The sequence below is a fragment of the Cervus canadensis genome, chromosome 6 (assembly GCF_019320065.1).
Source record: "Cervus canadensis isolate Bull #8, Minnesota chromosome 6, ASM1932006v1, whole genome shotgun sequence".
NCBI classification, from domain to species: Eukaryota; Metazoa; Chordata; class Mammalia; order Artiodactyla; family Cervidae; genus Cervus; species Cervus canadensis.
In genome coordinates, this window is record NC_057391.1 from 94,270,481 (window position 1) to 94,283,509 (window position 13,029).

Below are 13,029 nucleotides of genomic sequence, written 5' to 3' on the forward strand. Positions count from 1 at the left end.
AAGAGCTTCCAGATTTTCCCATGTCTGAGGTGTCATTATTAACATCACAATCACTGTATAATACCTGCAGTTTTATGACAGTCCTAAGATTGGTCTTTTCATTTGTCTCTTTCTGATAAAATAGAATGTGTAATATGAAAAAAACTGTTGAGCTTTCCAGTTCGTATTCTTGAACTTTCCAGTTCATATTTTTAAAAACAGGCATCAGTTATAAGTAGCCTTGTTTTTAAATGAGTGATTGTAACAAATGTATGGATATACCCTTTACTTATAAATTCCAGGCACTTTAGAAGACTTTGTTATTTTGGTTCAATCCAGCTGCTATCGAAATAGCCTTTGGGTTTTGCTATAACAATACAGGACCTTCATTAAAATAAAATATAATGTATTTTTTGTATTTTTTCTTCACAGGCTCTGTTTGAGTATATCTTTCATCATGAAAATGATGTTAAGACTGTAAGTTTTGAATTTGTACTATTTTTTAAATGTAATTTTTCTGATTTGGGGGATTTAGATTTGGAAATGTCCTATTTATTACCTTATTTTTTTTTAAATTTATTACCTTATAAACAGCTGGAATTATTAAAGATTGAAGAATTACTCATACTTTCAAATCCACTGTTAGTTTTAGTAGGAAAATTTGTATAACTATGGAAGTAGTATGGAGAAGGAGATGGCAACCCATTCCAGTACTCTTGCCTGGAGAATCCCATGGACCAGAGCAGCCTGGTGGGCTACAGTCCACGGGGTCGCAAAGAGTCAGACACGACTGAGCGACCCACACACACACAGAAGTAGTAAGACTTGTGCCTGGTCCGTAGGGTCACAGATCTCCATTAAAGGGCAAGGTGTGGGTAACTGGGAATGCTGCATGATATGTTTTCATTAAACTTTATTTTTTATACTAATAGCATGGTGGGTCAATTTTCTTCTTTGGTTTATATAGTGATTATAGGTTTACTGACACCTGTATTGGACTTCCCTGGTGGCGTAGTGGTAAAGAATCTGCCCATTAATGCTGTATTTCTTTTTTTTTTGGTAATGTTCCTATCTCTCCCCTTCAACATTTTGTGATAGAAAATTTCAAACATGTGCAGGTAGACTATATAACGAGAGTGTAATGAACCTGCGTCAATCATCACCCAAATTCAGCAGTAATCAATAATCAAGCATTTTGGTAGCCTTTTAACAGAGAATTTTAAGGTTATATGCATATGACTTCTCCATTTGTGGTAATTTTCACATGCTAGTATGCAAATGAGCAGTACCTTCACAAATTTTGTCAGATCAAATGTAGTTAATTCTACAGTGTCTAATGACAGTATTTTCTGTCATTCTTTTATTCACAGAAACAGCTTTATACCTATGTATTAAGTATGCAGGGAGACAAAAGCATTTTTCTCAGTTGTGTTTTCTATGTGTCAACCATTATGCTATTTAAAAATACATTTTTTCCTGCCTCTGTAAGCCATGTAATCTAGCTGAGGAAATAAAATTGACATGATGAAACAGTTAGAAAGGTAATTGCCAGGTTGTGATGTTATTACCAGATATCAAGGGGAAAAATCAGGGGATGATATTAGTAAAAATCCAGTAAGATTTTTTTGGAAAGGGAGGGAGAAAATGTAAAAGAAGGGTAAAAACATGACGAGAGTATGGAATGAGAAAGAAATAAGCCACATCCTCAATAGTGGGAGCGTTCTGAGGCATTGTCAGAAAGAAGTGACAGAATGTGATGCTGGATTTGGTGTGGTGGACAAAGGAGAGCGCTGGGTCACAACTGCCTCCTGAAGATGCTGTGAGCGATTGTTTTACTGACAGACATGGGGTTCTTAGGGAAGGAGGTTAGACTGTAAAGAGCTGAATAACTCACCGGAAGGCATCTTCAGTCTGAACTTGTGAAAGCCGATCCAGGTGGAGATGCCACTGCACGTATCAGAAGCTGTGCCCCTAAAATGTAGGTGAGAGCCCGGGCCAGATGCGCTGAGTATGGTAGTTAATCCTAAGAAAGTGGTGGTGGATGTGGTCACATAGAGAGAAGAGAAACTAAGGTTGGAGCGACTGAGAAACCAGGCACATTGCTGTGGATAAAAGTAAGTACGGTCCACGCCATTTTCCCTTCATATAAAGCTGGTCAGAGCATTATAGGGTGATATATGAAACCATATAGTTATATTGTCATTAAAAAGAAACATTCAGATACCATCCCCTTTTAGAAATGAGTAAATGTTTGTAATTACTAGATGATAGATTTCTTGACTTGTTGAAGATTGATTCATTTATTGCAGAGATGTTTATTCTTTCTTCCTACACATTCTGACCCGCTGCAGTGTGCCAGGTACGGTCCCAGGCCCTGAAACTACAGGGTGAAGCAAACAGACAAAATCTCTGCTCTTTTGGAGAGTACGTTCTGGTTGGGCAAGGAATGGAGACAGTTAGCAAATTTAAAAAAATATATAGAATGTCATGGGATAAGTAGTATAAAAATAAAGCAGGGAAACCAGGGAAGGGAATAGATAATGGCAGGGAGGATGATACTATTTTAGATGAGGTAGAAGGTGGTTGCTTTCCTGGTGGTTCAGATGGTAAAGAATCTGCCTGCAATGCAGGAGACCCGGGTTCGATCCCTGGGTTGGGAAGATCCCCTGGAGAAGGAAATGGCAGTCCACTCCAGTATTCTTGCCTGGAGAATCCCATGGGCGGAGGAGCCTGGTGGGCTACACTTCTTCGGGTCGCAAGGAGTCGGACACGACTGAGTGACTTTACTTGCACTTAGAAGGCTGTTGGTAAAGTTCACTCCAAAAAGACATTTAAACAGAGGCCTGAAGGAAGGAAGATGAACCAGATGGTTCGGTGGAGGAAGGGCATGTGAGTCGGAAAGACTGACTGCAGAGGCCTGGGTGTTATCATTCTTGGATTGTTTAAGGAACGACGAGGAGGCCGGTGTGGCTGGAGTGAAGTCTGAGAATGGGAAGAGTTGTAGGCGATGGGTTCAGAAAGCTGATAGATCAAACACCGACTAAGGGTCATGGTGATGATGTTCTTATTAATAGCTTCATCTTGAAGATGTTCTACATCTTGGCATTCACATAATGTTAGTGAGGAATAGGAACTACATTGAAAAAGAGAATTTGTTTTATGGAAAACTGTTTCTGCTTTTGGGTTCTTAATAACGCTCTTCCTTTGTGGGGCAGTGTTGGCAATGTCGACAAAACTGAGGTGGCATGTGGATTGGTGATTCTGGGGTCTTTATTTCCACATGCTCTTTAATTTCATAATGCTGACGTTGTCACAGCTCTCACAATAGCGAATGAAAGACTTTTTTTAAACTTTGGTACTTGGGAGCACTGTTTCCAACTATTACTTAGGAGAGTCCCTGGAACACCTAGCTGGATGTATTCACAAGCGTTTTGTTGTAGAGATCTGCCAAGGCTCCCTGTTCCTAGGGACTTTTATAAACTTATGCCTTTTATTTATAACCTTGTAGGTCTTTATTAATAGCTAGATATTAGATTGATTAGATTATTCAAAGATCCTGAAATAGAAGTATATAGTCATTTATTTTAAAAAGCTGGCAAAGACTTTAAAGAAATATAGCTCTTCTATCACCTCCTTAAAATTAAAAAATGTTAATAGCTTTTAATTATGCATCTTATTACTATGACAGTTTTGTTTGATTCCTGAGCTATTTTCAGCATAAATCAGAGGTAAAGAATAAAATTAATGCTTGAGGGTCTCAACAGCACGTCACCATTCAAGAACAACAAAGATGTGTAAGAAGTGGGTGCCTGTTCTCAGGGAACGTAGGGTCCATTTGAAATCATAATGGTGGTTTTGTGTAGTGTAGCCTCAGTCATCAAATGAAGAGTGATCATTAATATGTAATTTTTACCATTTTTATTCTATGTCTGTAATTCATGATAATTTCCCTGATTGGCTTAGACAAATATGTGGGCATGTGAGTCCTATATGGGAACTATATCTGAAAGCAAAATCAGCAGCCTGTAGTCAGCACTAAATCTAATCTTGGAAAATTAGAATATGTAAAAAAACTCAGAATGACATATTTTTATGAAAAATAGAATGTTATATTAAATCTGAAAGTGAATCTGATTTGTTTGCTGTAACAGGTCTAAAAGATTAAGTTAAAATGAATATTATTCAGATATTTACAATGCACTCCTGAACTGAGCTGATTGAAATATGGTTTTCTGGTATTTCTAGAGATAATGATAATTGAAATAATGCCTTTTTCTCCCCTCATTTTTCACTTCCACTTTTATCTCTAGCTTCTTTTTAATTTCCATAGCTTTCAAGTAGAGATGTTGGTTTTTCAAGTCCATTAGAACCTCAGCATGTGACACCATTCCTTTATAAATAGTTTTCATATTTAGAAGTCTCCCCTGGAGTGAGGGAAGATGGGGAACACAAGGAAAGTTATTAATTTTGCAGCCGAAGCTTCAAGGAACTCTTTTGGCGTTCATTTCAGATAAGAGTTAATATGAAGAAATGAACAATAATATGGGATACATTCTGAGATTATGGGCTTCCCTGGTGGCTCAGATGGTAAAGTATCTGCCTGCCATGTGGGAAACCTGGGTTCAGTCCCTGAGTTGGGATGATCCCCTGGAGAAGGGAACAGCTACCCACTCCAGTATTCTGGCCTGGAGAATTCCATGGACAGAGGAGCCTGGCAGGCTATAGTCCATGGTGTCACACAGAGTCGGATATGACTGAGGGACTTTCATTTCACTTCTGAGATTATAGAACTGAAAATCTAAGAGTTACTTTAACTGAGCTATTGGATATTGTGAAGATGTTAACACTGACTAAAGAATAAAAGGTTTTCAACCTTAATAGAAAGGATAGTAAGTATTATATAAAAAATCAGAATTCTTTTTAAACTAATTACCAAATCTTTACATGAGCTTCAGATTCCTGTGAACTTTACATTTGTATAAAGATTGATTTGCTTCCTCTTTGTCCAAATGGTTTCTGCTTTTTGGGTATAGAATCCTAATTCTTAATTAGGTATTTTTGTCTGATCTTGAATAATCACGAGAAGGGACAAACTAGAAGACATTAGAGAGAAAGGCATAAGCACACATAGAATGCAAAAGCAGTTAGCTCTTTTTCAGTCCATCACAAGCAAAGTCTGACCTTCAGGATTACTTGACATCTGTCTTTAAAGTGGGTCCTGCGCTTGGGCCTACCTTACACAGTAACGGCTTGATGGCCGCTAAGTTTGAAAGTGTTTTGGTGGGGATAAAAACGTACAGATTTTTTAATACCAGTTTTGTACCTTGTAAGTTAAAGCTGTATTCAGATAGACTGTACATCTGCTTCCCTTTGATCAGTGTTTCCTTCTCATCTGCTGTCAGCCCTCTGGTCTGGAACTGATTATTTAGGGAAAATTGGTGGGGCCATCTGGAGACATGAGCAACTCGAGTTTCTGTCTGATGCTAATGCATGTTTTGATTGATGCTAATTATATGGTTTATTTCATTATTTATTGTTTCTGCTTATTGTCAGAAGAGAAAATCCTAATTGAAAATGAATTGTTTTTCAAAGGCTTTGGATTTGGCTGCCCTTTCCACGGAGCATTCTCAGTACAAGGACTGGTGGTGGAAAGTGCAGCTTGGAAAATGTTACCACAGGTAAAATTCAGATTCTTTGTAAAAGGCTGAAGCAGCAACATATTTTGGAGTCTCAAACCCAGTAACCTTTTCTCGGGGATGGATTTCCTCATGAAGAAGTGAGCAAGGTGTCTCTGGCTTCCTTGAGAGAGCATTTGCTTAGCAATCACGTGATGGCTTCCAGCGAGTGGTAAAGAATCCGCCTGCCAGTATAGGAGACTCAAGAGACACGTGTTCAATCCCTGGGTTGGGAAGATGCCCTGGAGTAGGAAATGGCAGCTCATTCCAGTATTCTTGCCTGGAAAATTCCACAGACAGAGGAGCCTTGTGTGCTGCAGTCCATGGGGCCTCAGAGAGTTGGGCACGACTGAGTGACTGACCACACACATACATGATGGCACTAAGAACTGACACCTTTAGAAGAGTGAAATTTTAGATCTGGGAAGGGGGCGCTTTGAGACCCTCACACCCTTTTCAGATGAAGAAGCTGAGGCCAGAGAAACTGATTTGTATCAGGAACCAGTTAGTAACAGACCTGGGATTAGAATCGAGTCTTGGTTCTCTACTCCTCTTGACTCTCACATCTTCATTTCTTCTTCTGCCTCACATCTGTAAAGTGCTTTACGGTTGAGAGAGAACTGGTCCACACATCACCTTGTCTCACTCAAATCTTATGGCATTTTGGAGGTAGCTGCTGTTAGTAGCCCTTTGTCCAGATGAGAAGACGTGAGCCTCAGAAGGATAAAGTGACTTTCCCAGCTTCATGCAGCCTGTCAGCAGCAGAACTAGAATTTGAGCTCAGCTTTCTGATGCCAGTTCTTTTACTGTTTGCACAGTCTCATGGTGTTTCTCTAGGATCTGAACATTCTCACACTACTTCACTTAACCTTTAAACACATTTTTAAGCCAATTGAGAAATCAAAAAAAGTTATAATGACTATTATGAATATTATACAGGAACTGGTAAATAGGATCTGAAATCATTGCTTAATACCAAAATAAATACACTTGGAGCATTTGAAAAATCAAATGAATAGTTATATTTTACAAAGATAAATGTATTTTATTATTCAAAAACAAGGTAGACTAGTCACTGTGAGCATCATTCTTTAGTTACTAACTTAAGTTATTAAACACTGAGAAAAAGGAAATATATAAATAGAATAAAAAGGATGCTTATTTTTCTAGTTGAAATTAAGACTGTTTTCCATTTAGATATTTCACATAGAACTCTAAAGTATTTTTTCCTGCTGTTAGATTGAGGAAGCATTTTCTGCTAAAAGGTAATTTTGGATCATTATAACATTAAGCTTTTATGAATATAATTTCTGAAGAAAGCTTGAAATCTTGAGCTTCTAAGCAAAACTCTCAGAAATCTATAATAATGAAAGAAAAACATAACTTGTTTCCTTTCCTCCATGTAAGATGGTATTTAAATGAGTGTATTTTGTCATATTAATTATTATTCTCCTCTGTTTCCTTGAACACTTCTCATCTTTCTGTATTGAGCACTCATTCATTTGTTTGTTCACTCACAGTAAAATGTTTAATGAGAAGCTCCTTTAAACGGTTTACAACTGAATGGAGGAGAGAGAACAGGAATCAGTTGCAAACGTGGTTCGCGTTCTGATAGAAGCAAGTGCAGGGTGCAGGGGGAGCCCAGACGAAGGGCCCCTTCCTCTCAGTGGCGAGGTCAGGGGTGGGTACCAGAGGGCGCACCTAGGGCGGCTTCCCTCTCTCTGCTCATGACCCCTGAGTCCTCCTGGTTCTTCCTGGGCAATGGCTTTTGCAGTTGCTCCCTTACTAGCCAGTCCCACTCCAGTGCCCTGATCCTGGCTTTTAGTGTCATTTGTGTGAATTGCTACATTAGTTTCTTATCTAGGTTTTCTTCCTCCATTTTCTTGTCCACTCAAGGCTTCCTATGTACTGTCAGTGACTGTTGCAAATATTCTTTGATTGATCTCCATTACCTCTGAAATGAAATCTGTATTTTACGTGTGGCATCTGTGAGTTTGTCCAAGTCTATAGCTTTGCCCATGTTTCTCACTTCTCCCATTCTGTCTTGTGTTTTCCTTTTTGGTTAAACCTAATAACTCAGCATTCCCCTAACATGATGTGGACGTTCCTTCCTGTGGGCTTGTGCCGAGAGTTTGCGTCCATCAGAGATGTCCCCTCACCCCCACCCCACCCTACCTTGCTGTCGAAATCTTGCCCATTCGTTCCTTGCTGAAACTTGGTTTGTTCTTCCTTTGTGCTCTCAAAGTACTTTTTGTTTTCTCATTGGCCTTAATACAATTAGATTTATTTTAAAATATGTTTTGTTTCGATCTTAATTGGTGCCTTCAGTACAAGGTTGTTATCGTCATTTTTGCAGTTCCTTAACATCATTAAATGTGCATGCAGTTGGTCCTTGACAATGTTTATTGAATTAAAGTGGAGAGAAAAACTTGGCAGTTGGTGGAGAATATCTCTGGACTCTGACTCTTTGATATTGTTCATTGTTTATGAACTTGACTGATGTTTTCATTATTCCTAGATGTTCTCTATACATGGCGTCCACTCCATTTCCTTTGCACAAGAACCCATGTGGTGAATTCCTTTTTGATAGAATTAGAGGAAATGATCTCGCAAGGGTATAGTAATAAAGCACTATGATTCATCCTTCTTTCCTTTCTCTGGTTTCCAGGCACTTCAGTAGCTCTGATTGCGTGTTTGTTTTCTAATTTCTTTATTCTTCATTGTTTTTTCTAAAATCTAGTTTGTTTTCATATTCTTTTTTATATGTATCTTTTTATTGTAATCCCTGTAAAATTAATTTTTGCAAGAGACAACTTATTAGTTAAAAATATGCAAACTAAATAGGTGTTCATGGAATTCAGTGATTCAACTTCAGCCATATGTTTAAAACTTAAATGTTCAGTTGAAACTCTGGGTATAAATATGCTGTTCTTCAGAACTTCAGAGTTCTCTGATAACATTTTATGAACACTCCTTGTAAAAGTTGCAGAGCTTTTGAAGCAGTAGGAGCTTCCACCACATCATACATCTGCTAACTTTAGGCCAGATTTTCGGATCACTTTAACCTCTTTGTCCCACATTGTCCAACATCTCTTTGGGTATAGTTATATCAGTGCTTGAGGTTTAGATTAGGAAAAAAGAACACAGCTATTCTTTCAAGCCTTTAAATGAAGTAACATAATGGACCATATTGTATACTGTTTTGTCTTTATTTCATAAATAAAAGCATTATCATAAAGTGCCTAAGTAGCTCTCAGATGCCTGGGATGAGTAGTTATGAGAAAGCCCAACAGATCTATTAACGACAGGCTGAAGTGTGCTTTAGCGATTGATTTCATGGTAATATAATGTTCCCTGGGCAGAAGTGGGTGTTGACATCAGGACAGCTGTATTTAAGCAAGGAACAAATCTCAGATTCATAGACTAGGACAATCAGTATCAGATACAAGAAAAGGGGAAAGAAAATGTTGTGGAATAATAAAATGGTATAGCTATATTACTCAAGTGGCAGTTAACTATTTACCTCAAAATTGTTTAGAGTTTAAAAATGGGCTTATGCAGAGTCAAAAAAGGTAACTTGAGACAGGTGAAAATTGGAATTACAACACATCAAAACTTACGGAATGCATCAAAAGCTGCACCTTAAGAGAGAAGTTCTGAGCAATAAATGCCTACCCAAGAAAATTCTCAAATAAACAACCTAACTTTACACCTCAAGTAACTAGAAAGGGAAGAACAAATGAAGCTCAAAGTTAGTAGAAGGAAGGAAATAACAAAGATCAGGATAGAAATAAATGAAATAGGAGCATGAAAAGGATCATAGCTATGAGTAAGTGGGATTTATTCCAGGTATGTAAGGATGGTTCAGTATATGCAAATCATTGTAATATATCGCATTAACAAAATGAAGTATAAAAATCATTTGAGTATCTCAATAGATGCAGAGAGAGCATTTGACGAAGTCCAACATCCATTTATGATAAAAACTTCTAACAAAGTGGGTATAGAAGGAATGTACCTCAACATAGTAAAGGCCGTGAATCACAAGCCCGCAGCTGAAGTCACACTCACTGCTGTTGAAAGCTTTTGCTCCCTAAATGAAGGGTGAGATAAGGATGCCTGCTGGCACTGTTGTTACTCAACATACTGTTGGAAGTCCTAGCCAGAGAATTTAGGCAACAAGAAGAAATAAAAGGCATCCACATCAGAAAAGAAGAAGTAGAACTGTCTCTGTTTATAGCAGATGTGATACTATATATAGAATATCCTAAAGACTCCACCAGAAAGCTGTTGGAAATAATAAGTGAATTCAGTAAACTTGCAGGATTCAAAATCTGTTGCTTTCTATACATTAATAACAAAGAAATTAAGAAAACAGGCCCATTTACAATTCCATCAAATAATAAAACACCTAGGAATAAATTTAACCAAAGAGACGAAAATACCTGTACACCAAGAACCGTAAGATATTAGTGAAAGAAACTGATGAAGGCACAAGTAAATTGAAAGATATTTCACATTCTTGGATTAGAAGAATTATTATTATTAAAATGTCCATAGTGCATGAAGCAATCTACAGATTCAGTGCAATCACTATCAAAATTATAGTGGCATTTTCCACAGAAGTAGAGCAAGCAGTTCTAAAACTTGTATTGGAACCACAGCAGACCCCGAAGAGCCAAAACAATCTTGATAAAGAAAAAGAGAGCTGGAGGCATTACATTCCCTGATTTCAAACCAAATTACCAGAGCTATAGGGACCAAAGCATCACTACGAACAAAGTTAGTGGAGGTGACGGAATTCCAGTTGAGCTGTTTCAGATCCTAAAAGATGATGCTGTGAAAGTGCTTCACTCAATATACCACCAAATTTGGAAAACTCAGCAGTGGCCACAGGACTGGAAAATGTCCGTTTTCATTCCAATCCCTAAGAAGTGCTGTAAGTGTTAGTTGCCCAGTCGTGCCTGACTCTTTGTGACCCCATGGACTGCAGCCCACCAGGCTCCTCTGTCCACGAGATTTTCCAGGTGAGGATACTGGAGTGGGTTGCCATTTCCTTCTCCAATCTCAAAGAAAGGCAATGCCAAAGAATGTTCAAACTACTGCAAAATTGCACTCATCTCACACGCTAGCAAAGTAATGCTCAGAATTCTCCAAGACAGACTTCAACAGTACATGAACCGTGAACTTCCAGATGTTCAAGCTGGATTTAGAAAAGGCAGAGGAACCAGAGATCAAATTGCCAACATCTGTTGGATCATTGAAAAAGCAAGAAAGTTCCAGAAAAGCACCTATTTCTGCCTTATTGACTGTGCCAAAGCCTTTGACTGTGTGGATCACAATAAACCTTGGAAAATTCTTCAAGAGATGGGAATACCAGACCACCTGACCTGCCTCTTGAGAAACCTGTATGCAGGTCAGGAAGCAACAGTTAGAACTGGACGTGGAACAACAGACTGGTTGGTTCCAAATAGGAAAAGGAGTACGTCAAGGCTGCATATTGTCACCCTGCTTATTTAACTTATATGCAGAGTACATCATGAGAAACGCTGTGCTGGATGAAGCACAAGCGGGAATCAAGATTGCCGGGAGAAATATCAATAACCTCAGATATGCAGGTGACAGCACCCTTATGGAAGAAAGTGAAGAACTAAAGAGCCTCTTGATAAAAGTGAAAGAGGAGAGTAAAAAAGTTGGCTTAAAGCTCAGCATTCAGAAAACTAAGATCATGGCATCTGGTCCCATCACTTCATGGCAAATAGATGGGGAAACAGTGGAAACTGTGTCAGACTTTATTTTTCTGGGCTCCAAAATCACTGCAGATGGTGATTGCAGCCATGAAATTAAAAGACGCTTACTCCTTGGAAGGAAAGTTATGACCAACCTAGACAGCATATTAAAAAGCAGAGACATTACTTTGCCAACAAAGGTCTGTCTAGTCAAGGCTATGGTTTATCCAGTGGTCATATATGGATGTGAGAGTTGGACTGTAAAGAAAGCTGAGTGCGAAAGACTTGATGCTTTTGAACTGTGGTGTTGGAGAAGACTCCTGAGAGTCCCTTGGACTGCAAGGAGATCCAACCAGTCCATCCTAAAGGAGATCAGTCCTGGGTGTTCATTGGAAGGACTGATGCTGAAGCTGAAACTCCAATACTTTGGCCACCTGATGCGAAGAGCCAGCTCATTTGAAAAAACTCCATGGCTGATTCATGTCAATGTATGACAAAACCCACTACAATATTGTAAAGTAATTAGCCTCCAACTAATAAAAATAAATGAAAAAATAAATAAATAAAATAAATAAATAAAAGAAAAGAAAAGACCCTGATGCTGGGAAAGCTTGAAGGCAGGAGGAGAAGGGGACGACAGAGGATGAGATGGTTGGATGGCATCACCGACTCGATGGACATGGGTTTGGGTAAACTCTGGGAGTTGGTGATGGACAGGGAGGCCTGGCGTGCTGCAGTCCATGGGGTCGCAAAGAGTTGGACACAACTGAGCGACTGAGCTGAACTGAACAGTTATATGAGGAATCTAAAAAAAAAAAAACAAGTTCGTAGATAGAACAGATTGCTAGTTGCCTGAGGCTGAGAGTAGAGGAGGGCAGGTTGTTATAGGGAGTCACAAGGCACAGATATCAGTTATAAAATAAGTGAGTTGTGGGAATGTCACACACAGCATGTCAGCGATAGTTAATAATGCTGTATTGTGTGTTTGAAATTTTCTGGCAAAGTGAAACTTATAAGTTCTTATCACAAGAAAAAAATTCTGTAACTGTGTGTGGTGATGGATGTTAATTAGACTTACTGTGGTGAACATCTTGCAAGGTATACAAATATCAGATTATTATGTTATATGCCTGAAATTAACATACTGTTGTATGGCAATTATATTGAGTTGGCCAAAAAGTTCCTTCTGTTTTTTTAAATTAAAAATGAAAGACACATTTTTCATTTTCACCAAGAACTTTATTGAACAGTGTATTCACCATTCTGTTCCACTACCTCCTGCCAGTTTTTAGGCAACTTCATAATTCCATCTTCCTAAAACTTTGTTTTTTTGAGCAAAGAACTGTTTCAGGTGTCTTTTACAGTCTCCCAGGGAATTGAAATCTTTTTCCATTAAGAGAACTTTGTAAAACCCAAAATAAATGGAAATCCAAAGGTGGAATGTCCGGTGAATATGGTGGAGGAATCAGAACTACTCAGCCACGCTGTAACAGTTTTTGCCTGGTCATCAAACAAAGAAGTGCATCAGAAATCCAGTCAAGAAGATTTTTTTCTGCTCAACTTATGTGGAACCCAGACATCAAAATGATTAACATACCACACTGATATAACTGATTTTCAGCACTTGGTTTAGATAGTTTGAGCAT

At 38.4% G+C, this 13,029-nt stretch overlaps 1 protein-coding gene across 1 annotated transcript in view; it reads left to right on the forward strand.

The window, feature by feature from the left end:
- The window catches only part of TTC8 (tetratricopeptide repeat domain 8), a 62,890-nt gene that overhangs the window by 27,920 nt on the left and 21,941 nt on the right, over positions 1–13,029 (forward strand). The window contains exons 8-9 of the mRNA XM_043473040.1: positions 412–456; positions 5,572–5,657. Coding sequence (XP_043328975.1) covers positions 412–456; positions 5,572–5,657 — 131 coding nt within the window. The remainder of the gene's footprint in view (positions 1–411; positions 457–5,571; positions 5,658–13,029) is intronic.